General features: G+C 46.1%; 1 protein-coding gene across 3 annotated transcripts in view; it reads right to left on the reverse strand.

Annotated features, from left to right (window-relative positions):
• Nucleotides 1-26,352, reverse strand: part of RAPGEF1 (Rap guanine nucleotide exchange factor 1) — an 80,497-nt gene extending 54,145 nt beyond the window's left edge. For all 3 annotated transcript variants that reach the window (XM_087704663.1, XM_087704662.1, XM_087704661.1), the window contains exon 1: nucleotides 26,213-26,352. In XM_087704663.1, the coding sequence (XP_087560789.1) occupies nucleotides 26,213-26,237 (25 nt within the window). In that variant the 5' untranslated portion in view covers nucleotides 26,238-26,352. The remainder of the gene's footprint in view (nucleotides 1-26,212) is intronic.
• Between the last annotated feature and the right edge of the window lie 857 nt (nucleotides 26,353-27,209).

Genomic DNA, 27,209 nt, shown 5'->3' on the forward strand with positions numbered 1-27,209 from the left:
GATGGAAAACATCAGCCTTTCAATCAGCATGTATCCCAAGTGTGTCCTCTGGGGAACGTCTGACAGAGAAGCAAAGGTAAACCACAGAAGATGACGCAGGTACTTAAGAATGAAGAGCCTCCAGGGGTTTGGAGAACAAGCACCAGCTTGGAGAGACACACCTTCCCGAAAACTTGAAAAGCAACGCCTGGAGCTGAATCTTGTTAAGAATCTGGGCCTGGCTAGTCTAGTGAAGAGAAGGACCAGGGGAGACAGGATAGCTGTCTTCCAATATTTGAAGGACTGCCACAGAGAGGAGGGAGTCAAGCTATTCTCCAAAGCACCTGAAGGCCAAACAAGGAACAATGGATGGAAACTGACCAAGGAGAGATTCAACCTAGAAACAAGGAGGAACTTTCTGACAATGAGAACAATCAACCCATGGAGCAGAAGTTGCCTTCAGAAGTTATGGGAGCTTCATCACAGAGCAACAAGGATGATTAGGAGACTGGAGGCTAAAACGTACGATGAACAGTTGCAAGAACTGGGCCTGGCTAGTCTAGGGAAGAGAAGGACCAGGGGAGACAGAAGAGCAACCTTCCAATATTTGAGGGGCTGCCGCAGAGAGGAGGGAGTCAAGCTATTCTCCAAAGCACCTCAAGGCCAGACAAGGAATAATAGATGGAAACTGACCAAGGAGAGATTCAACCTAGAAACAAGGAGGAACTTTCTGACAATGAGAACAATCAACCCATGGAGCAGAAGTTGCCTTCAGAAGTTATGGGAGCTTCATCACAGAGCAACAAGGATGATTAGGAGACTGGAGGCTAAAACGTACGATGAACAGTTGCAGGAACTGGGCCTGGCTAGTCTAGGGAAGAGAAGGACCAGGGGAGACAGGAGAGCAGCCTTCCAATATTTGAGGGGCTGCCACAGAGAGGAGGCAGCCAAGCTATTCTCCAAGGCACTCAAAGGCCAGACAAGGAATAATGGATGGAAACTGACCAAGGAGAGATTCAACCTAGAAAAAAGGAGAATTTTTTTCTGACAGTGAGAACAATAGCAGCAATAGCAATAGCAGTAGACTTATATACCGCTTCATAGGCCTTTCAGGCCTCTCTAAGCGGTTTACAGAGAGTCAGCATATTGCCCCCAACAATCTGGGTCCTCATTTTACCCACCTCGGAAGGATGGAAGGCTGAGTCAACCCTGAGCCGGTGAGATTTGAACCGCTGACCTGCTGATCTAGCAGTAGCCTGCAGTGCTGCATTTAACCACTGCGCCACCTTGGCTCATCAACCCATGAAACAGAAGTTGCCTTCAAAAGTTGTGGGAGCTTCATCCCTGGAAGCTTTCAAGAAGAGACTGTCAGAAATGGTGTAAGGTCTCCTGCTTGGGCGGGGTGGGGGTTGGACTAGATGACCTACAAGGTCCCTTCCAACGCTTGTGATTCTGTAAGAATTGGTCCACATCCACCAGAGATTTTGGGGGGGGGTGTAAAGGAAGAGAAGACAGGAAGGAAGGAAAGGATCTGGGCTCCGTTGCGCTTTTTGAAGTCGGATCACATTCTCCGCTTTGGAGGACTCTTCATTGTCTTGGAAAACAAAGCCTTGATGTCACAATCTGGGATTTCTATAATGAAGCCCACTGTTGCCAGGGGCTGTTTACCTGTCGCCGAGGCAACGGGGGTGATGTCATCGGTCCCTTTGAATGGAAAAACACACACACGGTGGGGAGGAGGGGAGGAAGAGCAGCTTTGGAGAAGATCAAACTGCATCCTATCCAAGTGCTCCTCAAGAGTCTCCGGGGAGATCCTGATTATCGGTTTAAGGAAGCGCCAGCCTTACTCCAAAGTGGGATGTTGCTTCGGCATAATCTCCGCTGGCAAATGGAGGCCAGGGGAGAATGGTGGTGCAGCTACAAGGATGGGCCGTTTTGCTTCGGGCAAACTTTCAATTTAAACATTTAAATTTAAATCCCGCGGACCTCTGATATGATTTGCCTAATAGCAATAGCAATAGCAGTAGACTTATATACCGCTTCATAGGGCTTTCAGCCCTCTCTAAGCGGTTTACAGAAAGTCAGCATATTGCCCCCAACAATCTGGGTCCTCATTTTACCCACCTCAGAAGGATGGAAGGCTGAGTCAACCCTGAGCCGGTGGGATTTGAACCGCTGAACTGCTGATCTAGCAGTAGCCTGCAGTGCTGCATTTAACCACTGCGCCACCTTGGCACTGCAACACTAATGCAGTGTTTCTCAACCTTGGTAACTTGAAGATGTCCGGACTTCAACTCCCAGAATTCCCCAGCCAGCATTCGCTGGCTGGGGAATTCTGGGAGTTGAAGTCCAGACATCTTCAAGTTGCCAAGGTTGAGAAACACTGGCCTAATGACTGCCTGGGTGGGCGTGGCTGGGTGGTCATGGGAGTGGGTGGGCGTGGCCAACTCTAGGTCACTCAGATCGAGGGGCGCCTTGCCAGCCTCTGCTCGCCACTCTTCACCTGCCCGCCCGGGCTCCTTAGGGCCCCCAACAGGGAGCAGTTGCTGGAGCTGAACAGCCACCAGGAGAAAGGTTCCACCACAAAACCCCATTCGACTAAACCGCGCTCGACTAAACCGCGTAGCTGACATCATCAACAGCGCGACAACAGCGCGGAGACAGAAGCACGCTGTAAACGCTAAACCTAAAATTAACCCCTAAACCTAAACCTAACCCCCCTAAACCTAATTCTAATCCTAAACCTAACCCTAACCCTTAACCTAACCCTAAACCTAACCCTAAACCTTAACCTAACCCTAAACCTAACCCTTAACCTAACTCTAAACCTAACCCTAACCCTTAACCTAACCCTAAACTTAACCCTAAACCTAACCCTTACCTTAAGTTGAATCGGCTTGCTTTCAAAGCGCTATTTAAAGCGCCCTTCTTTCTCCGCGCTCACTGTTGTCGCCCTGTTGATGACATCAGCGACGCGGTTTAATCGGGCGCGGATTAGTCGAGCGCGGTTTTGTCGTGCCACGCAGGAGAAAGAGTTGGCAAAACAGCTCAGTTCAAATTGATCTGACCGAGAAGGAGGCTCAGTGGAAGCACCTCACTGAGGACTAGGAGCATGGGCTTTCCAAGCAGAGGGAAGACCTGCGGGAGTGCAAGGCCAGGTACTGGTGCCTGGAGGCTCAGCGAGCTGAGATGGTCAGCCAGTTCCAGGCCGTGATGCAGTCCCACTGGAACGAGGCCCTCCGGCTCTTCCCCACCAGCGGCTCTTCCCTCCAGCCTTCGCCCAAAGCCCCCCACCAGGAGGCTGAAGCAGACCCCAAGCCTGAATTTCTGACCCCCTCTGACCCCCACAAAAAGACCCCAAAGTGGGAGACTCTCTGCAGCAACACAAGCGTTCATTGCACGTATCCGTCCCAGGGGGCGTAGTTTGAGGACCCCGGATTTAGTGCAATATCAAAAATGCAAATAATTTTTCTGCAGACCACCAGCTCTAGATCAGGGCTCTCCAAACTTAACAACTTTTAAGACTTGCGGACTTCAACTCCCCATGTTGGTTGGAGAATTCTGGGAGTTGAAGTCCACAGGTTTGGAGGCCCCTGCTGTAGTCTAGATGAATACATGGATGGATATCAACGTTGACAATCCTCTGCAATGGTCCTCATGGCTGGGAAACTTTAGGACACTTGAAGGTCCTCTTCTGGAGAACCTCCACAAAGTAGATCACTGCCGAGACACCAGCATGGTTCCCATTTTTATGACTCTCTGCATCAGATAAAATGCATTGATGGAATCTGGACCATTGAAAATAGCAATAGCAATAGCAGTTAGACTTATATACCGCTTCATAGGGCTTTCAGACCTCTCTAAGCGGTTTACAGAGTCAGCATATCGCCCCCACAATCTGGGTCCTCATTTTACCCACCTCGGAAGGATGGAAGGCTGAATCAACCCTGAGCCGGTGAGATTTGAACCGCCGAATTGCAACTAGCAGTCAGCTGAAGTGGCCTGCAGTACTGCACTCTAACCACTGCACTACCTCGGCTCTTGTAAGCTTATATGAGATGTCTGGACAAGTTGCTATGGAGAAACCGGATGTTGGAATTGATGGAGCCGTGACTGAGAGAGGGATCTTGGAGTCTTAGTGGACAACCGATCAAATATGAGCCAGCAGTGTGTGGTGGCAGCCAAAGAAGCCAACGCAATCCTAAATTGCATTAAGGGAGAGGTAAAATCAAGATCAAGAGAGATACTAATACCACTCTATAAAGCCCTAGTAAGACCACAGCTAGAGTACTGCATCCAGTTTTGGTCACCACACTATAAAAAAGATGTTGAGACTCTAGAAAGAGTGCAGAGAAGAGCAACCAAGATGATTAGGGGATTGGAGACGAAAACAGATGAAGAACGGTTGCAGGAACTGGGCATGGCTAGTCTAGTGAAGAGAAGGATCACTGAAGATACAACAGCAGTGTTCCAATATTTGAGGGGCTGCCACAGAGATGAGGGGGCCAAGCTATTTTCCCAAAGGCCAGACAAGGAATAATGGATGGAAACTGACCAAGGAGAGATTCAACCTGGAAATAAAGAGAACATTTTCTGATAGTGAGAACAATCAACCCATGGAACAGAAGTTGCCTTCGGAAGTTGTAGGAGCTTCATCCCTGGAAGCTTTCAAGAAGAGACTGGACTGCTATCTGTCAGAAATGGTGTAGGGTCTCCTGCTTGGGTGGGGGGTTGGACTAGATGACCTATAAGGTCCCTTCCAACTCTGATAATCTGTAATCTGATCTAAAACACTACGCAAACCAGAATTCTTGAACAAGAGGATCTGGTCACCGGAGCTTAGCATGTCCCTTTCCGCACGATTGTACGATGGAGCCCAAGTTGCCCGGCCATGAGGATTTGTTCGCACTCCTGTTAGGCTAGAAGAAGTCAGCCACGGTTAAGAAGAAATGTAGCCCACAATCTGATTTCGGAATGCAAATTAAGATTTACTGTTCTGTTACTGTCTCTCTCCATTGAGTGTGGTTGAACATTAAATCACTCCTGATGGGAACACAACATAACTCACCATCTAAGGAGGTTGTATGTTGTCCCCTTCCCATATTTGGGTGGTGTGCTTGGAACTGGTAAGTCATTTGGAAACACTGGGAGGAGGAGGAGGAGGAGGAGGAGGAGGAGGAGGAGGAGGAGGAGGAGGAGGAGGAGGAGGAGGAGGAGGAGGAGGAGAGGAGGACTTCTATAGCCTGTAAGATGACTTCTTTGGTCTCCCAAGACTGATGTCACCTGCCCATGTGAGTCCCTCAACAAAGATTATACTAGTTGGCAATACAACAGCTTCCTACCGATCCCATGGAGGAGCAGTTGTATGTCACAAGTTACTACACAAGCTACTACAACACTAACGGAGAAGTGGTGGAAGAAGAGGAAAGTTTGTGCATGGACTATGAAGGTCACTACCCCCCCCCCCCGCACAATGATTGAGAAATAGGTGCATGCCAATCCAGATGCAGGGTCTTGACCTGAAATCACTCAGGTGGTTTTAATGCCTGAGCTGGGAGTAGAATTCACCCATGACCCGTCAAAACTGCGGTCGACAAAACCGCGCTCGACGAAAGCGCGTATCTGACGTCATCTGCAGCGCGATGAAAAAAATTAAAAAATAAATAAAATTAAAATTAAAATAAAATTAAAGCAAGCCGATTCACATAAAGGTAAGGGTTAGGGTTAGGTTTAGGGTTACGTTAAGCATTAGGGTTAGGTTTAGCATTAGGTTAAGGGTTACCGTTAGGTTTAGCGTTAGGTTAAGGGTTAGGTTTAGGGTTAGGTTTAGGGTTAGGTTTAGGGTTAGGTTTAGGGTTAGGTTTGGTGGGGTTAGGGTAAGGTTTTCGCTTTAATTTTAAATTTACCGCTCACAGCGCGATGTTTTCGTCGCGCTGTGATGACGTCACTTACGCGCTTTTGTCGAGCGCGCAATTGTCTAGCGCGGTTTTGTGGTGGAACCGAATTCACCGTCTCCTGGTGATTAGTCACCCAGGAAGCTTCCATGTAGATGTGGAGACTCTAGAAAGAGTACAGAGAAGAACAACAAAGAGGATGAGGGGACTGGAGGCTAAAACCTATGAAGAACAGTTGTAGGAATGGGATATGTCTCGTATGATGAAAAGAAGGACCAGAGGAGGCATGATAGCAGTCTTCCAATGTTTGAGGGGCTGTCATATAGAAGAGGAGGTCAACCTATTCTTCATCTGAAGGCAGGACAAGAAGCACCTGGAACTAAGAAGAAATTTCCTGATAGTGAGAACAATAAACCAGTGGAACAACTTGCCTCCAGAGGTTGTGGGTGCTCCAACACAGGAGGTTTTTAAAGAAAACCAGGAGAAGTCTTCCCCATTAATATACCACTGACAATAAATGTGCTTCTGGTGAGGGAGCGAAGAAGAGAAGAAACCCAAGAAGACAACAATAGTTGTCTTCAACCATCTAGAAGATTGTCATGGAGAAGACAAGGCAGAATTGTTCAGTGCCACTGGGGAAGACCGAAGAAAAGAAAAGAAGAGGAGCTTTGATTACAAGGAGGTCCATTTTGGTGGAACATCTGGAGAAGTTTCTTAATGATAAGAGCCATTCAGCAATGGACCAGACAGTACTAGAAGAGGGTGGGCTCTACTTTTGGCCAGAAGCACTTCAAATGAAGCTGAGTCAAGGATACTGTAATAGTCCACTCCTGAACCTGGCAGGGAGATGGAATAGATCAAGAGTCGGTAACTGTCAGGGCTCCGGAGCTGCATGTGGCTCTTTCACCCCTCTGCTGTGGCTCACTGCCACTCAAAATATGCATCACCATCGCCAAGGTGAGTCACCTGCCAGCACAGGATTTATTGAGCTTTTTGATCCCCAGTGGGCCAACCATGGATAAATCCATGTTTTAGAAGAAAGCAGAACATTTAATTCAACTACATAGGGTAGTTTTGTGGCCACTCGGGATAATAGTCAGGCACGAGAAGGGTTTTGTGGCTCCCCGTGGGAAACGGGTCCAAATGGCTTTTTGAGTGTTTCAGGTTGCTGACTCCTGGACTAGGTTCATTTTTCCCAAACTTGGGGACTTTAAGATGGGTGGACTTCAACTCCCAGAATTCCTCAGCCAGAATACTGGAAGTCGCACTCCACTCCCCTTTGAAAACCACTTCCCCACGATGGTTTCCAAGCTCTGTCTCAAGGCTTCTGTTGCAACATCCTTCCAAATCTATATTTTTCTCTGATTTCTCTGCTTTGTAGACTAAAATAAACGACAGTCTGTGGCAATCTTGTGACCTCCATTAGCCATCGGTAACTGACTGAGTAATGCTTTCTTTGGAAGCAGAGTTAGCAGTCATTAACTAACACAAACAACACACACACAAAATAAACTACCATATTTTTCAGAGTATAAGACGCACCAAGATTTTGAAGAGGCAAATAAATAAAAAAGTTTTTGCACTCTGCAGACCTCCCAAAACGGCCCATTTTTCGTGAAAACAGGCCCATTTTCTGGTCACAAAAAGGGAATGCATAGCCTTTAGGAGGCTTCCAGAGTGCTCCTGGGGGACCAAAACCAACAAAAAATATCCTGTTTTTTGCTCATTTCTGCCCTTCCCAGCCCCCAGGAGCACTCTGGAAGCCTCCTAAAGGCTATGCATGGCCATTTTTTCAAAGGGGGAGGGGTTTCAGGAGGCCAAAAATGCTGTATTCAGTGTATAAGATGCACCCAGATTTTCACCCTCTTTTTTGAGGGAAAAGGTGCATCTTATACTCCGAAAAACACAGTATTAAATTGTAAACCAAGCGGGAAGAACTCCATAAAGTATGAATACGATGTCCTCAGGTTAAACCATCCCATGGATCAAGGCACCGAGATAATCGTATTTGGAATTGGGAAAGATTTAAACCAAGTTCGGATACATAGTTCAAACAATGCGTGCAGTACTGCAGGCCACTTCAGCTGACTGCTAGTTCAGCAGTTCAGTGGTTCAAATCTCACCGGCTCAGGGTTGACTCAGCCTTCCATCCTTCTGAGGTGGGTAAAATGAGAACCCAGATTGTGGGGGCGATATGCTGACTCTGTAAACCGCTTAGAGAGGGCTGAAAGCCCTATGAAGTGGTATATAAGTCTAACTGCTATTGCTATTGGCAGGATGAAGAAGCTTTTTGGATGAGAAACGAAACGTCTTCAAAAGAAAAGAAAAAAACAAGAAAGTCCAGTTGCCTCCTGAAAAAGCACTTTTGGGACAACTGTGAACCTGGATGACTGGGGGCCTCTACAGACTTTTAAGTCATAGTAGAGTGATTTAGTCCCAAGGAGAATCAGACACCAAAAATGGTGAAGGTCTCAAGCTTTCCTCTCAGATGATCTTCACTGTGTCTCTCACATCACGGACACCCATCTGTACCCTTATTTGGAGAACAGCAAGTAGTGTAGAGTAGAGTAGAGTAGAGTAGAGTAGAGTAGAGTAGAGTAGAGTAGAGTAGAGTAGAGTAGAGTAGAGTAGAGTAGAGTAGAGTAGAGTAGAGTATGAATAAGGTAAAGTAGAGTAGAGAATGAATAAAGTAGAGTGGAATAGTATGAATAGAGGAGAGGAGATCAGAGAATGAATAGAATAGAATAGAGTAGTGTAGAGTATGAATAGAGTAGAGTTGTGTATAGTTGAGTAGAGAATGAATAGAGTACAGTAGAGTAGAATAGAGAATGAATAGAATAGAGTATGAATAAGGTAGAGTAGAGTAGAGTAGAAGAGTTGGAAGGGACCTTGGAGGTCTTTTAGTCCAGCCCCCTGCTCCAGCAGGAAACTTTATACCATTTCAGACAAAAGAGGATTCCCTTTTTTAAGACCCTGTAATCTCTTAATTCGGGATCGAGTTGGAGCAACTGGATGGAGCTGAGAATTTGCTGGTTGGATGCCCTTCCTGATGTCTATTCAGAGTTCACAGCAGATTTTTTTTTCTTTGAGCTCTAGGAGCTACCTAGGCTTGAACTCTCAAACTTCCGAGTGGGAAGCGAATGTCTTCACCACTAGGCCATCAAGCCGGCTCGTTGTTAAGTCAAGTACTACCTATATATAATTCCTAGAGTCCATCCATCCCCACTGGGGGTTCACTGCTCTGAACACCCTAGAAAAAATGATCTAAAGTAACATTCTCTTGCCAAATAAAATCTCGGCTGGCAGCTCTAAGAAAGTCACGAAAAGCTCACCTTCAAGTTGCTGAACAAAACTTTCCCAATGGCACATAAAACATTTTTAGGAATACTCTGAAGAAAAGATACTACAAGCATGAAAACAGGAAAAAGAAAAAGTTGGGAGAAAGGGGGAGAAGAAGAAAAATGATTGAAAGTGGAATTCGTGAGAGCCTGCAAGAAAAAGAGGAAGAATGGGAAAACAAGTTGGATTCGTAGATTAAAGGGAATAGTAGTATGATTGGTATCGTTATGCAACAAATTAAGAAATGAAAGTATAGTACATTGTTAATTGTAGAAAAAAATGGGAAGAAATGCTCTCTATGTCAAAACGTAACTAGAGGATCTATATTTATAGTAAAGCAGACCAATCAAGAAATATGAAATGATAATTTTGGTGCAATTTTTGAAGGGGGAATTGACGAGATCGTTTACGTCCTAAGAAAAAAAATGAGAATTGAAAAAATGGAAAATAACGGAAGAAAATAACGTGGCTGAAAGCGAAAATCCAAGCTGTGACATAAAATGGATTATTACATCAATGAGAGGAGGTAAAAGGGAAGACACTTTGTTTCTACAATATGTGTATAAAATAAATAAATAAAACATTGCTAAAAGTCGTAATCTGTTCAGGGAAGTTGCTCGCTAAAACTCCAAAACTTAAAAGAGAGAGAGAGAAAGAGAGAGAAAGAGAGAGAGAGAGAAAGAGGGAGAGAGAGAAGGTAGAAAGAGAGAGAAAGAGAGAGAGAAAGAGAGAGAAAGAGAGAAAGAGACGGAGAGAGAGAAGATAGAAAGAGAGAGAGAAAGAGAAAGAGAGAGAAAGAAAGAGAGAAAGAGAGGGAGAGAGAGAAGATAGAAAGAGAGAGAGAAAGAGAGGGAGAGAGGGAGAGAGAGATAGAAAGAGAGAGAGAGAGGGAGAGAGAGAGAGAAAGAGAGAGAGAGAAAGAGAGAAAGAAAAGGGAGAGAAAAAAAGACAGAGAGTGAGAGATAAAAGAGAAACAGGGAGAGGGAGAAACTGTGAAAGGCAGAATGCTTATCCTTAAGAAATTCTTCGCCTCGAATTCACAAAACAATCCCAAAAGCGACAGCTGTTGTGTGTCATTGCCAACCAGTCAAGGCGGGGGCCACTTCCGTTTGATGCTAAGGATGTTTTTTTTCTTCCCTCCTCTCTTTCTCTCTCTCTCTCTCTTTCTCTTCGCTTCCATTCAGCTCAAACTCACAGAAACCAGCTGTTTGGGCAAAAAAAAAAAAAAATCTGAAAGCGCTTCCAACTTCTTAAAAATAACACATGGCAAAAGTTGTGGTTTGGGGAGGCGACGCCCTCCCCTTCAAACAATTCCCCCGCCTCCCAGCCAGTTTAGAGTTCTCCCACTGGTCCTCCTCCCTTTCAAAGGGAGGATCTGGAGATCCACAATAAGCAGCCGGCGAAGAATAAAGGAAAAGGAAATGTTTTGGAAAAATTTCCCAGGCTGAGAAGACATCCTGAAATCTCTCCAAGCTGACGACGACGACGTGTATTTTTTTCCAGGGGAGAAAAAGCGACTTCCTCCCGCCTTGGCAGCCGGAGAGAAATTTCCTGCCATTCATCGGTGGGACAACTTGCCTCCAGAAGTTGGGTTTATTAGATTTATAAACCAAAGTTATGGATGCTCCATCATTCCTGGAGGTTTTTCAAGAGGAAGCTGGACACTCACTGGTCCAGAATAGGATAGGGCAGGGGTCGGCAAACTTAAACACTCAGAGAGCCATTTGGACCCGTTTCTCACAGACAAGAAAACACCGGGAGCCACAAAGGTCCTAACCGGAAGCCCCCTGTTCAATTCTGGAGCTGACCGGAAGTTCAGTTCCCCCACCGTAGAGTCTCCTCCTGGCGTGGCGTCTTTTTTCCTCTACCTGTCCTAACCGAAAGCTCTATCAGTTGTGGAGATAACTGGAAAACCCTCCCCTTGCCATAGAAAACCAGCTGGTTTTCGGGTGTCCTGTGTATACATGCGTGCTGGCTAGCTGGTCTTCTCGCATGCCAGAGCATGAGCCAAAGGCAACATGCACGTGCCTTTGCCCAGGTGCACCAATTGCGACCCTACCTGGACCGGGAGGCCCTTCGGATAGTCACTCACGCCCTCGTCACCTCAAGACTGGACTACTGTAACACGCTCTACATGGGGCTGCCCTTGAAGAGTGTTCGAAGACTTCAGCTTGTCCAGAACGCAGCCATACGAGCGATCGTGGGTGCACCCAGGTACACCCACGTTACACCTATCCTCCGCGAGCTGCACTGGCTGCCTATTGGTCTCCGGACTCGCTTCAAGGTGCTAGTCGTTACTTATAAAGCCCTACATGGCATCGGACCTGGTTACTTGAGAGACTGCCTGCTGCCAATTACCTCCCAGAGACCTATTAGGTCGCACAGACTAGGCCTCCTCCGAATTCCATCTGCCGGCCAATGTCGGCTGGAAACTCCCCCGGGGAAGGGCCTTCTCTGTGGCTGCTCCGGCCCTATGGAACGATCTCCCCGTTGAGATCCGGACCCTTACTACCCTTCCGGCCTTCCGCAAAGCAACTAACACCTGGCTGTTCCGGCAGGCCTGGGGCTGAATTTTTCAGCCCCATCCGAGGTTACGACTGTTGCTCTATTGTAAATTGTCTGTCTTTTATTTTTATTTTGTATCCCCCTCCCCTCCAGATTGTTAGTCTCTCGGGAATAGGGTGGCATGCAAATTAAATAAAACCTCAAACCTCAAACATGCCTGTTTTTTGGCGGGTTTGGGCCATTTTTGGAGCGATTTTCAGGCCATTTTTAGGGTGTTTTCTGATGCTCCGGTACCTCCAAAGACCAGCTGGCCGGTTTATATATGCACTCCGGAAACCAGAAGAGCAGCTGGTGATGGTGTGTGTGTGCCCACAGAGGGGGCTTTGCGTGCCACCTCTGGCATGCGTGCCATAGATTCACCAGCACAGAGACAGGGTCTCTTGCCTGAGTAGGGGGCTGGACTAGAAGACTACCAAAATACAAATAAATGAACTCAAGGGTCTCCAAAAGGATGCAAATGGCCAGCTGCCTGCAAGGAGTCTAAATCCTTCCATTTCCCCCACCGTCCAGTCAAGAGTGGAAGAATCTTCTTGGGTGAGAAGCGAAACGTCTTCAAAAGAAAAAGACAGAAATTCCAGGTGCTTCTTGAAAAAAAAACAAAGCACCTTTGGGACGATGGAGGACTGAAATGCTCCACAGACAGTTGTCCAGATGTTTTCCTCTGTGTTCAGGATGGAAAGTTGCAGCCCCTAATCGCCCCAGAGGTTGACAGCTAGGTGAGACCGAGTGAAAACTGGAGGATATGCAGAGAACAAGCGAGCTCTTACAGAGCCAAGACAATCTAACAGTGAATCTCCAGTGTTCTGGGGTTAGCAGCGCAAACGTGGTGGCAACCCACAAAGGGAGTGTCATCAAAAAGGGAGTTTCTAGAAAGTCTGCCTTGTAGATCAGCAGGGAAGAGGCCCACACAATCCACGGAACCACAACTGGGGGAATGGGACACAAAAATACCCTTGAGGTGGGGAAATTCCCCAAAACCCGTCTCAATCTTTGCAACGCAAAGTTATATAAAAGCCGGAATAATAGGTACAAAGTCATCAAGGAGCCCGTTTTGCCTAGTGGTTATGGCACCAGACTACAAACCAGAAATTGTGAGTTCTAGTCACCACGAAAGCCGGCTGGGTGACTTTGGGCCAATCACCAGGAGATGGGGAGTTCTAGTCTCGCCTTGGCTATGAAAGCCAGCAGGGTGAATTAGGGGAAATCTCCAGGAGATGGGAGTTCTAGTCTCGCCATGGCTATGAAAGCCAGCAATGTGAATTAGGGGCAATCACCAGGAGATGGGAAGTTCTAGTCTCGCCTTGGCTATGAAAGCCAGCTGGGTGACTTTGGGCCAATCACCAGGAGATGGGAGTTCTAGTCTCGCCTTGGCTATGAAAGCCAGCTGGGTGAATTGGGGCAATCACCAGGAGATGGGGAGTTCTAGTCTCGCCTTGGCTATGAAAGCCAGCTGGGTGAATTGGGGCAATCACCAGGAGATGGGGAGTTCTAGTCTCACCTTGGCTATGAAAGCCAGCAGGGTGACTTTGGGCCAATCACCAGGAGATGGGGAGTTCTAGTCTCGCCTTGGCTATGAAAGCCAGGATATGGGAGTTCTAGTCTCGCCATGGCTATGAAAGCCAGCAGGGTGAATTAGGGGTAATCACCAGGAGATGGGAGTTCTAGTCTCACCTTGGCTATGAAAGCCAGCTGGGTGACTTTGGGCCAATCACCAGGAGATGGGAGTTCTAGTCTCGCCTTGGCTATGAAAGCCAGCTGGGTGAATTGGGGCAATCACCAGGAGATGGGGAGTTCTAGTCTCGCCTTGGCTATGAAAGCCAGGATATGGGAGTTCTAGTCTCGCCTTGGCTATGAAAGCCAGCAGTGTGAATTAGGGGCAATCACCAGGAGATGGGAGTGCTAGTCTCCTCTTAGGCACAAAACCCAGCATAGTGACTTTGGGCAACACACAAACACATACACAAAGGCACAACCTGTGTTTCTTCTGGAACAATACAAAAACACAGAAGGGCACAGCTGAACAGCCTGTGCTGTGCAGCTTTAGCACCTCACATGTGCATCCCCGATGACAAATCGTGTTAATTTTCCAAGCATCTCTATAAACATCATTAACTGCTGATCCCTTAGTCATCATCCGTTTCCCTTCCTCACACTTGTTCTTACAAGCTTGCAAAATGTTTGCAAATACAGCTGTTCCCCTTACGACCCACAACGGGGCCCCAAATTTCCATTGCTAAGCGAGACACTGGTAAAGTCAGCGTTGCCTTCTTTTTTACGGCCTTTCTTGTGGCAGTCGTTAAGCCAGTAAAATGGTTAAGTCAGTGGTTCTCAAACTTGGCAACTTTAAGACTTGTGGACTTCAACACCCAGAATTCTCTGCTGGCTGGAGAATTCTGGGAGTTGAAGTCCACAAGTCTTAAAGTTGCCAAGTTTGGGAACCACTGGGTTAAGTGAATCTGGATTCTCCATTGAGAATTGTATTTGCACAGCATTGGAAAAGTGCAGAGATCCCTATTGATGAGAAGGTGATAAGGAAAATATTAGAATGTGCAGAAATGAACAGATTAACATTAGCAGTTAAAGAGAAAGAGCAAATTGAATATTATATGATTTGGGAAGTATTTTACCAATGGTTGGAGAATTAAAAAAAAGGAGCCTTGGAAATGAAGAAGGCTAAAAAATAAATAGAAAATATATTAAGATAGAGATCTAAATAAGATGAAAAGTATTTGTATGTTTATGATGGGAATAATGATCTTTAAATGTTGATATGATATCATTACTAGAAGATATTAAGAAGAAAAATGGAGAGTTTTATAATGTTTAAATGCTTCATATATTATAATGCTAAGCTTAGGGAAATAATACAATACAAGAACAGAGTTGGAAGGGACCTTGGAGGTCTTCTAGTCCAACCCCCTGCCTAGGCAGGAAACCCTATACCGTTTCAGACAGATGGCTATCCAACATCTTCTTAAAGATGTCCAGTGTTGGAGCATTCACAACTTCTGGAAGCAACTTCTGTTCCACTGATTAATTGTTCTGTCAGGAAATTTCTCCTTAATTCTAAGTTGCTTCTCTCCTTGATTAGTTTCCACCCATTGCTTCTTGTTCTACCCTCATAATGTTAATATGAATATGAAAGATGTGGCAAATGAGGAACAAGGTTGCAAAGAAATGTTTATACCCAGACGACGCACCGCATAAGGAAAGATGGAATGTTTATTTTTGTAATTGAAAAATAATAAAATTCTTTATAACAAAATGATACAACAGTGAGCTCTGGTAAACTGAGGGCTATTCACACAAGGTGGCTGTGGAGATGTAGATATAGATACGACTCGGATAAATAAAAAGAAACACTTAAGAGGTGTCCCTAGAAAGACACTTAAACTGTCTGGCCATTTCAGGGAATGTTTGCTAAGCCTCGCTGCTGGCACGCCAACAAATAAAATCTCTTTTTAAATTCATGGGTGGAATTTGGCTGCTACTGAAAATGTAGCTTCCTTCTTCTCCCAAGCAGAAAAATAAATAAATTCCGGGAACGATGAAGACAGAGGTCATTGGGGCTTCTGAAAGCCCCCCCAGGGTTCCCATGCAAGTGACGGAGATGATACAGAATGACAGAGTGGGAAGGGACCTTGGAGGTCCTCTAGTCCAGCAGTCACCAACTGGTGGTCCATGAACCACTGGTGGCTCACCCAAAAAATTTCAGGGGTCTGCAGAAAAATGATTTGCATTTTTTATATTGCACTAAATCCGGGGTCCTCAAACTACGGCCTCTGGGACGGATACGTGCAATGAACGCTTGTGTTGCTGCAGAGAGTCTCCCCCTTCGGGGTCTTTTTGTGTGGGTCAGAGGGGGGCAGGAATTCCAACTTGGGGTCTGCTTCAGCCTCCTGGTGGGGAGGGGTCTTTGGGCGAAGGCTGGAGGGAAGAGCCGCTGGTGGGAAAGAGCCGGAGGGCCTCGTTCCAGTGGGACTGCATCATGGTCTGGAACTGGCCGACTCAGCCCACTGAGCCTCCAGGCCCCGGCACCTGGCTTTGCACTCCAGCAGGTCTTCCCTCTGCTTGGAAAGCCCATGCTCCTAGTCCTCAGTGACTCCTTCTCTGCTGAGCCTCCTTCTCGGTCAGATCCCATTTGAGCTGAGCTGTTTTGCCGGTTCCACCACAAAAGCGCGTAGGACAAAATCGCGCTCGACAAAAGCGCGCTGTGACGTCATCACAGCGCGACGAAAAAGATCGAAAAAATGTAAAAATAAAGCTAAAACCTTCCCCTAACCCCCCCAAACCTAACCCTAAACCTAACCCTAACCCTAACTCTTAACCTAACCCTAAACCTAACCCTAAACCTAACCGTTAAAGTAACGAAAAACGGAACGGTAACCCTTATCCTAACCCTAACGCTAACGCTAACGCTCTAAAGCTAACCCTAACCCTTACCCTTACCCTAACCCTAACCCTAACCCTAACCCTTACCTTTATGTGAATCGGCTTGCTTTAATTTAATTTTTATTAATTTTTATTTGAATTTTTCGATCTTTTTCGTCGCGCTGTGATGACGTCAAAGGCGCGATTTTGTCGATCGCGCTTTTGTCGTCCGCGCTTTTGACGGGTCACGGTTTTGCCAACTCTTTCTCCTGGTGGCTGCTTAGCTCCAGCAACTGCTTCCTGTTGGGGCCCTAAGGAGCCCGGGTGGGCAGGGCGAGGAGGGGCTGGGAGGGGAGGGGCGAGCCGAGCCCAGCAAGTAGAGCCCATCGACATGAGTGACATTGACCTGGCCACGTCCACTCAATCACATGACCACCTAGCCACGCCCACCCAGCCGGTCATTAGGCAGATCATATTAGTGGCCGCGGGATTTAAAATTATGAATTTAGTGGTCCCTGAGGTCCAAAAGGTTGGTGACCCCTGGACTAGTCCAACCCCCTGGTCAAGCAGGAGACTCTATGTACCCTTTCTGGACAAATGGCTGTCCAATCTCTTATTGAAAACCTCCAGTGATGGACTAGCCAATATTTCTGGGAGGCCAGTTGTTCCACTGATTAATTATTCCCACTGTCAGGAAATTTATCCTAAGTTGCTTCTCTCCTTGGTTAGTTTCCATCTGTTGCTTCTTGTTTTGGTGCTTTGGAGAATAGGTTGTTTCCCCTCTTTAGAGAACATTAGGGGACTGGAGGGTAAAATGTATGAAGAACGGTTGCAGGAACTGGGCATGGCTAGTTTGGTAAAAATAAGGATTAGGGGAGACTTGATAGCAGTCTTCCAATATCTCAGGGGCTGCCCCAAAGAAGAGGGAGTCAAACTATTCTCCAAAGAACCCAAAGGCAGGACAAGAAGCAATGGGTGGAAACTAATCAAGGAGAGAAGCAACTTAGAACAAAGGAGAAATTTCCTGACAGTGAGAACAATTAATCAGTGGAACAACTTGACTACAGAAGTTGTGAATGCTCCAACACTGGATGTTTTCAAGAAGATGTTGGATATCCAATTGGTCTGAAGTGGTGTAGGGTTTCCTGCCTAAGCAGGGGGTTAGACTAGAAGACCTCCAAGGTCCCTTCCAACTCTGCTATTCTTTTCTATACTTGGGGTATTAGTTCTAATCAAGGAACTACCAACTCAGACAAGGAAGCTAACAATAAACAACAGTCTAATCAAGGAACCACCAAGTTTGCCCCCACTAACCCTGACAGGACAAGCTACTATTATATAAATTGAGAGCAAGCCCCACTCCCTTCTAGGACTGATGGTTTTACCTAGTTTGGTAATGAAATGTCTGCAAGAAAAATAACCAAGCTCTATTCTACTCTATTCTATTCTATAATTCTATATTCTATTCTATAATTCTATATTCTATTCTATAATTCTATATTCTATTCTATAATTCTATATTCTATTCTATAATTCTATACTATTCTATACTATTCTATAATTCTATTCTTCTCTGTCGCAGCCCCAATATCATGTCATCCCTAGTTCTTCTCTACTTTAGACAAACAAAGAGATCTTCAAAGTTTGGGTAATCAAAGGATACCAGAAACAAGGAAGGAAGGAAGACGGCTTTAGGTGTGAATTTTCTCAGAAAGGACCACTAAGTGTTATGTTGGCATGAATGAGTAAATTCTTTCATTTTAATCTTGGTTGGCTTGGTAGGTGTGTGGGAGGCTGCCATCAACCCTGGCATAATAAATTATTGTTGTAGTTGACGTCATAAGATATTGGATGGTGTTTTAGTTTAATTTTATGTATTTAATTTGTATCCTGCCTTTATTAATTTTTACTTCAAGGTGGCAAACGGGAGATTTGCTTTCTACCCCTGAAACAGCTTGTCTCCGTCTGGGAGGAAACATAAATAACATCGCTTAACGGTTTCCAATTCAAACCGAGGGCTCCATAAACTCAACCAGCTGATCGCTTTGCTTTGCTGGTGGAAAAGGACAGAATGCCTTCTTTAAAAGCACTCAAAAATCCCCAAAGCATCACTGTAGCAAAAATAAAATAAAACAATTCCAATTTCAAGATAACAAAAAATGTTTCTACTCAGGTTACATCAATCTCTATTTTGGAGAGAGGGGGGGAGAGAGAGAAACAGAGAGAGAAAGAGAGAGGGGGGGAGAAAGGGAGAAAGAGAGAGAAAAGACAGAGAGTGGGAAAGAGAGAGTGGGAGAAACAGTAAAAGGACGAGAGAATGAGAGAAAGAGAGGGGGGAAAGAGTGATAGACACAGAGAGAAAAGAGAGAGAAAAGAGAGAAAAGAGAGAGACAGAAAGAGAAACAGAAACACAGAAAAAGAAAGGGAGAGAAAAGAGAGAGAAGAAAGATAGAAAGGGAGAGAAAGAAAAAGAGACAGAAAGGACAGAGAGTGAGAGATAGAGAGAAACAGAGAGGAAGAAACAGTGAAAGGGAGAAAGAGCGAAAGAGAGGGAGAGAAAAAAGAGTGAGATACAGAGAAAGAGAGAATGAGTGAGAGGCAGAAAGAGAAAGGGAGAGAAATAAAAGGAGAGACAGAAAGGACAGAGAGTGGGAGATAGAGAGAAACAGAGAGGAAGAAACACTGAAAGGGAGAAAGAGAGAAAGAGAGGGAGAGAAAAAAGAGTGAGAGACAGAGAAAGAGAGAATGAGTGAGAGGCAGAAAGAGAGAGAAAGGGAGAGAAAGAAAAAGAGAGACAGAAAGGACAGAGAATGAGAGATAGAGAGAAACAGAGAGGGAGAAACAGTGAAAGGGAGAAAGAGCGAAAGAGAGGGAGAGAAAAAAGAGTGAGAGACAGAGGAAGAGAGAATGAGTGAGAGGCAGAAAGAGAAAGGGAGAGAAATAAAAGGAGAGACAGAAAGGACAGAGAGTGGGAGATAGAGAGAAACAGAGAGGAAGAAACACTGAAAGGGAGAAAGAGAGAAAGAGAGGGAGAGAAAAAAGAGTAAGAGACAGAGAAAGAGAGAGAGTGAGAGGCAGAAAGAGAGAGAAAGGGAGAGAAATAAAAGGAGAGACAGAAAGGACAGAGAGTGGGAGATAGAGAGAAACAGAGAGGAAGAAACAGTGAAAGGGAGAAAGAGCGAAAAAAGAGTGAGAGACAGAAAAAGAGAGAAAGTGAGAGTCAGAAAGAGAAAGAGGGAGAGGGAGAGAGAGAAGAAAGAGAGAGAGAAGGATAGAAAGAGAAAGAGGGAGATTTAAACCCCTCTCCTCTATGACCTAGAATCCAAAGGGATTGTCCACACCCAGGTAATAAATTTAGAAATTGTTTCCAATTTCAGCTGTTTTGCATTCCGGCCTGCTCCAGCTGTCTCCTTCCACGGCTTCCCCCCAGCTCCAAACGGGCCTTTTCATCCCCGACCCTCTGAAGCATTCACAGATCACCTCCTTGGGCCCATAACCTAGGCGGAGGGAGGGGGTGCGTGGATTCCCTTGCTTTGAGATTCAGATCCCAGGATTTCCCACAGCAGCTGACCTTGTTGGTTCATACAAAGTGCCAACCATCAGCCACAGAAGAGAGCTAGTTCGTTGCTGGCTTCCCTGAGCCACGATGGGCTTGGCAAAACCAGGAGAATGGGACAGAGAGGGGACATTAGATAATCCCTCATTAACTCTCTGCCCTTTGAAGCAGCCACACGTTCATCCTTGTATGCTGAGCATTGCCCACTTGAAATATGGCAGGCAATTTTGGATGCCACAATGTGAGAAAGAGATGTGGAGACTCTAGAAAGAGGGCAGAGAAGAGCAACCGGGATGATGAGGGGAACTGGAGGCTCAAACACACACAATGAATGGTTGCAGGAACTGGGCATAGCTGGTCTAGAGAAGAGAAGGACCAGGGGAGACAGGAGAGCAGCCTTCCAATATTTGAGGGGCTGCCCCACCCCCCACCCCAATCAAGGAGAGAAGCAACTTAGAACTAAGGAGGAATTTCCTGACAGTGAGAACAATTAATCGGTGGAACAACTTGCCTCCAGAAGTTGTGAATGCTCCAACACTGGATGTTTTTAAGAATGATGTTGGATAGCCATTTGTCTGAAGTGGTGTAGGGTTTTCTGCCTAGGCAGGGGGTTGGACTAGAAGACCTCCAAGGTCCCTTCCAACTCTATTGTTCTATTCTATTCCATTCCATTCCATATTCTATTCTGCTCTGTTCTATTCTATTTTTCTCTATTTTGTTTTCTGCCTCGCTTAGGAACAGAAACTTGTTGCTTGATTATCGTTGTGTCAACCACCCCCTTTGTTTCTGCAGTGTCCTCACACAACATTATCTTCATTTTGTCCCCCAGCCTGTGATGGGGGGGGGGTGTTACTGTATATACTCGAGTATAAGCCTAGTTTTTCAGCCCACTTTTTGGGCTGAAAAAAGCCGCCTCGGCTTATACTCGAGTCAGTGAAAAATTTGCCCGAAATGGAGGAGAAAAAGGGGCGGGGCCATGCCGCTGGGTGACACTCGTGAATGGCCCAGTGCCCCTGTGAGTTTCCCCTCCCTCTGTGTCAGTTTGCCGCGCAGCGCGCACCGCACCATCCCCCCTCCTCACGTTCTAATGTAATGCAGGGCTGTCTTACGATTCCCCTTCCTCCCCCTCCTGCCGCTCTGCAACGATGTCCCACCTCCTCCTTGTTATGGCAAGCAGCCACATAGCGATGTCCCACCTCCTCTGGTACAGTGATCCAATGATAGGAATCACTGTGCCGTGTGTCATAGGAGGCGGGACATCGCTCCCGCGGCTGCACGGGACATCATCATCACAGCGGGACATCAGCATCATGAGGTGAGTGAAGTATTTCATTGAATACACCGCTAGTTTACTGTTTTTCTTTGAAATAAATATTCAAAAACATTATTGGTATCTATTTTTATTTTTGAAATTTACCGGTAGCTGCTGCATTTCCCACCCTAGGCTTATACTCGAGTCAATAACTTTTCCAGTTTTTTGTGGTAAAATTAGGTGCCTCAGCTTATATTCGGGTCGGCCTATACTCGAGTATATACGGTAAATTGTTCTACAGCTCCATCAGAGCTAAAGTGGTCTTCTCACCATCCACCGGCACCATCTGAGTGTAGCTCAAAAGCATGCAAAATTTGTTGGGCTGGGTCATCGTTCGGGAGGGGGGGAGGGAAGCCGGATAGGCAGAGCCGAGGGAGGAGTAAGTCATCGTTCCATGTTGGCATCATTTTCTGCTGATTCAATGACAGCCAGAGAGCATTTCACCTCGGCAATAGAGAAGAGGCCCTGGGGCTATGCAAAAAAAAAATGGATTGCATTCTCTTCCATTGGCCACTTCCATGGATAACAACAACAATGGAATAACAGAGTTGGAAGGGACCTCGGTGGTCTTCTAGTCCAACCCCCTGCTCGAGCAGGAAACCCCATTCTGTTTCAGACAAATGGTTGTCTAATCTCTTCTTGAAGTCCTCCAGTGATGGAGCAACCACAACTTCTCGAGGCAAGTCGTTCCACGGGTCAATTGTTCTCACTACCAGGAAATTTCTCCTTAGTTCTAAGTTGCTTCTCTCCTTGATTCGTTTCCACCCATTGCTTCTTGTTCTGCCTTAAGGTGCTTTGGAGAATAGCTTGGCTCCCTCTTCTTTGTGGCAGCCCCTGAGATATTGGAAGACTGCTATCATGTCTCCCCTAGTCCTTCTCTTTATGAAACTAGACATACCCAGTTCCTATAACTGATGTTATAACAGTGCAGAGAAGAAGAGAAAGAGGAAGAAAACAAAGAGGAGGAGGAGGAGGAGGAGGAGGAGGAGGAGGAGGAGGAGGAGGAGGAGGAGGAGGAGGAGGAGGAGGAGGAAAGCATGCAGAGAAGAGCAACAAAGATGATAATGGGTCTGGAGGCCAAATTGTATGATGAACAGTTGAAGGAGTGAGGTATATCTAACAGAATAACAAGAGTTGGAAGGGATCTTGGAGGTCTTCTAGTCCAACCCCCTTTTCTAGCACTCACCTAATGAGTGACCCAAAGTCACCCAGTTGGTTTTCACGTGTATGGCACAACTAGAACTCATTGTCTCCTGGTGACTGACCCAAAGTCACCCATCTGTCTTTATTGGTTAAGATGGAACTAGAATTCACTGTCTCCTGGTGATTGGCCCACCCAACTTGCTTTCTTGCTTAAGGTGGAACTAGAATGCACCATCTCCTGGTGATTGGCCCAAAATCACCCAGCTGTCTTTCTTGCTTAAGGTAGAACTGGAAATCACTGTCTCCTGGTGATTGGCCCAAAGTCACCCAGCTGGCATTCATGCTATATATCCATACATAAATACTAATGTATATGTGAATCTTATTTATTTATTTCAGTATAGAGGGCCAGTCTAGGCAGCGATCAAAAGTGAAGCAAGCACAATTAAAAACATGAAAGCATACACACCACAATGTTTTTTTTTTTAAAAAGTAACAACCCACCAGCCAAAATAAAAGAATATCATATAATATATATATTCCCTCACAGGCTTTACTAACTTCATGATCCATATGCCTGGACAAAACAGCTAGGTTTTTAATGTTATCCACCTTGGCATCAATAAAGTGTTAAGGTTCTCCAAAGGGTGTATGTGTGTGTGAAATTATAATTTCTCTCTATGTATATGTTGCACACATAGATTATGTTCACAGATGCATGTAATACAGAGATGCATAAAGTTTATTTTAAAATTTTTATTCAATTCAACTCCAATTAATAATCAGGCAACCGATCCATTTAAATCATCATCATAATTGATCTAACTGCCCACTTCACATACATGCCTCTGGCTGGCTGGCTTCCAAAAACCAACACACATAAACAAAATTCAAAACAATTAAAACCGGTAAAACAATTAACCAGAATTTTTTTTTAAAAAAGCACAGGAAATTGCCAAGCTACCTAAGATTCATTTCCATGCAAATATGTACTCAAAGAAACACACTATCTTCACCCGAGATATACTTATATTCCCTCGGGGCTTTTTAATTTTCAGCTTTAATTATTCAACCCCTGCTCCAATGGGAATTTAATGATAAATAAATAAATAAATAAATAAATAAATAAATAAATAAATAAATAAATAAAGATAGATAGATAGATAGATAGACAGACAGACAGACAGACAGACAGACAGACAGACAGACAGACCAATAGACAGATAGATATAGTTGGACAAGTAGATAGATAGATAGATGGATGGATGGATGGATGGATGGATGGGTGGGTGGGTGGGTGGGTGGGTGGGTGGGTGAGTAGGTAGGTAGGTAGGCAGGCAGGCAGGCAGACAGACAGACAGACAGACAAATAGACAGGCCAATAGACAGATAGATATAGATGGACATCGATAGGTAGTTAGGTAGGTAGGTAGGTAGGTAGGTAGGTAGGTAGGTAGGTAGGCAGGCAGGCAGGCAGACAGACAGACAGACAGATAGATAGACAAATAGACAGATCAATAGACAGATATAGATGGACAAGTAAGATAGATGATAGATAGATAGATAGATAGATAGATAGATAGATAGATAGATAGATAGATAGATAGATAGATAGGCAGGCAGGCAGGCAGGCAGGCAGGCAGGCAGGCAGGCAGGCAGGCAGGCAGGCAGGCAGGCAGGCAGGCAGGCAGGCAGGCAGGCAGGCAGGCAGACAAATAGACAGGCCAATAGACAGATCAATAGACAGATAGATATAGATGGACAAGTCAATAGGTAGGTAGGCAGGTAGGCAGGCACGCACGCAGGCACGCAGGCAAATAGACAGGCCAATAAGGCCAATAGACAGATCAATAGACAGATAGATATAGATGGATAAATCGATAGGTAGGTAGATAGATAGGTAGGCAGGCAGACAAATAGACAGGCAAGTAGACAGACCAATAAGAGAGGGGGGGGGGGGCGGGCAGGCAGACATATAGTTTTATGTTTTAATTGTATACTGCCCAAATTGCTCTAGCAGTGTGACAGCCTCCTTACAAATTTGATACATACATGAAAAATATATCAATACATAATGCACTCACATGCACAAGTTTGTAGCCTAGGTATTATATATATATATGCTTAAGCTTCCTACACTGAATCGAGACCCCATTGTATGAATTTACGCCTCTCCATATGCGGGTTTCACACATATGTACAAATGAAGCTTGGAAGAGGTATCTAATAAACGTTATATAGTAGACACATAGAATTATACTGGACAGATACATATATATAAATACATATATATATCCATTTATATCCATATAAGTGCAGTGATATCCACAAAGATATTCAGGCCTAGGTACATTTGCCCACACCTTACAGTGTTGTTGTTTTTAAAATTAAACTCCTGTACTTGAATGGCTGTCAACAAAGGCCCAAAAGCAGCACTTTTTTCTCATGCTTTTGAGATAAAATTGGCCTCACTTGTGTGGGATACTATGTTGCAGGGCCTGCAATCATGTTTCAAATTTCAAATATTGTTTAGGAAACACAGCATAGAGTAGAAAGATTTTGACAGGCAACATTTTGATATTCCACAAACAAATATATGTATCTATTATACATACACAATGTAGATAGATAGATAAGATTAGAGATAGATAGATAATAGAGAGATGATAGATAAGTATAGATAGATGACATTAGAGATATAGAGATAGCTAGAGAGATAAGAGAGATGATAGATAGATAGATAGATAGATAGATAGATGGATGGATGGATGGATGGATGGATGGATGGATGGATGGATGGATGGATGGATGGATGGATGGATGAATGGGATTAGATATATATATATATATATATATATATATATATATATATATATATATATATATATATATATATATATATATATATATATATATATGATTAGAGATAGAGAGATAAGAGAGATGATAGATAAATAGATAGATGTGGATGGATGGATAAGATGGATAGACAGACAGACAGACAGATAGATAGATGAAAGAAGGAAGGAAGGAAGGGGTGGGTAGGTAGGTAGGTAGATTAGACAGATGATAGATAGATAGATAGATAGATAGATAGATAGATAGATACACACACACACACAAATAAAGTGTATAGTATGTCTATATAGTGTGTGCACATAGATATACTGTGTATATAGTACATAGCTAGCTATTGTGTGTGTGTGTGTGTATGGATGGATAGAGGGATGGATGGATGGGGAGAGAGAGATGATAGACACACAGTGTATAGATAGTGTTTGTGTCTGTGTGTTCATATCTATTATATATGTATACACAAACATTCACACACACTTATATACATGTATACATATACATACATACATGTATAGAGTACGTGTAAAGACAGAGCTATCTTTCTTCAAGCACCCTCCACGCCCACATCCCCAAACAGAAGCAAACTCCAAAAGACACGAACCCCCCCCGCCCCCTCCCCACGTCGGCGGGCACAATGCAACCCGGAAACCCACGAGCCAACAATCACGGTCGCCTTTTAACGGCCTCGCGCCGCCTCCCGCGCGTGCATTTGCACTCACTCACTCACACACACACGCACCCCTCCCCCCTCCTCCCGGGGCCTTCTGGCAAGGACCTCTCCCCCCCCATTTCCCCCAGCCCCTCCCACAACGGGTTCCCCCTCCCGGAGCGTGCCCAAAGCGAGACTCTTGGGGACCCCCCCCCCCGCTGCACGCCACGCGCAGGGGGACAAGGGGGGGCACGCGCGGGCGGGCACGCGCATGGAAAGGGGGGATGGCCCCCACTACGCCTCTAACACCCCCACCCCTTTTCCCCGGGAAGTAGGGGGGGCTTTGCAAAGCGCCCCCGCTGCCCGTGCAAATTGCGCCCCCGTGCAATTGCACCCTCGTCCCCGGGCGCGGCTGGGAGGAAGGCAGCGCTGCCCACTTCGCTTCTGCCCGGCCGGGAAGGGCTTTTCAGGCCGCTGGGCCGGCCGATGCCCATCACCCGCGTCCGGCCGTGCTTCCAGCGGGTCTCCAGCCCCCCTGGGCCACCCACCTGCTTTCTCCACCCGGCCCGACATGGCTGGGCCGCCGCTGGCTCTGGCTCTGGCCCGGTGGCCCGGTTCGGGCGCTGGCGGAGCCCGGGAGGACGGCAGGCGGCCGGGCAGCTCCGCGCGGCTCCGTGGCTGCTGCTGCTGCCGCGGCTCCTCCCGCCGCCGCTGCTGCTAACGCAGGGCCGACCCGGCCCACAGCGCGCCCTGCTGCCCGACCGCCGCGGCTGCCGAGGCGCTTGCTGGCCGCTGGAGGGGGCCACCAGGTCCCATCGCTCTCCGTCGGGGGGGACTCCAGAGCCCATGGGCGGGAGAGGCGGGTGGAGGGTGCAGAGCTCGGAAGAGGACTAGAGGCTGGGCTAGAAGACCTCGGAGGTGCCCTGCAGTTCGATTCTGATTAAGAGGAGTGGGGTTGACTCGCCTGGAAGGCACAAGGGTCCCATGGTGCCCAGCCAGGGAGGGACTCCAGGCCCCATCTCCCATACTAAAAGAGAAGGCTGTTGCTACCACTGAAAGGCGTGAGCTCCCATCGTGCCCAGCCAGGGAAGAACTTCAGGCCCCATCTCCCACAGCAGAAGAAGGTTCCCTTCCCCGGAAGGCACAAATCTTCCATCCTGCCCAGCCAGGGAGGGACTCCAAGCCCCATCTCCCACGGCAGCAGGAAGAAAGAAAGAAAAATAGTATAATATTCTTCCTTCCTCTTGAGAGGCTGGCATGTTAAGGGACTATGCTCAGCTTGGCCCCCAACCGGCGACAGAGACCCCCAACCTGAATGTCTGGTGCCTGGAATGGTCTAGGCGGGGTCTCCTGCTTGAGCAGGGGGTTGGACTAGAAGACCTCCAAGGTCCCTTCCAACTCTATTCTGATTGATAAAGGGGGCAACCATTTGGGAACCTCACTTTTTTGGGGGGGGAACCCAAGTTATTTCAAACAAACAAACATTGGAGATGAATTAGAACAAGAGTGGCTAAGTTCTTTCTTTCCTTCCTTCCTTTCTTTTTC

The sequence above is a fragment of the Thamnophis sirtalis genome, unplaced genomic scaffold (assembly GCF_051295495.1).
Source record: "Thamnophis sirtalis isolate CommonGarterSnake01/CBP01778 unplaced genomic scaffold, rThaSir2_p1.2 scaffold_2, whole genome shotgun sequence".
Taxonomy (NCBI): domain Eukaryota; kingdom Metazoa; phylum Chordata; class Lepidosauria; order Squamata; family Natricidae; genus Thamnophis; species Thamnophis sirtalis.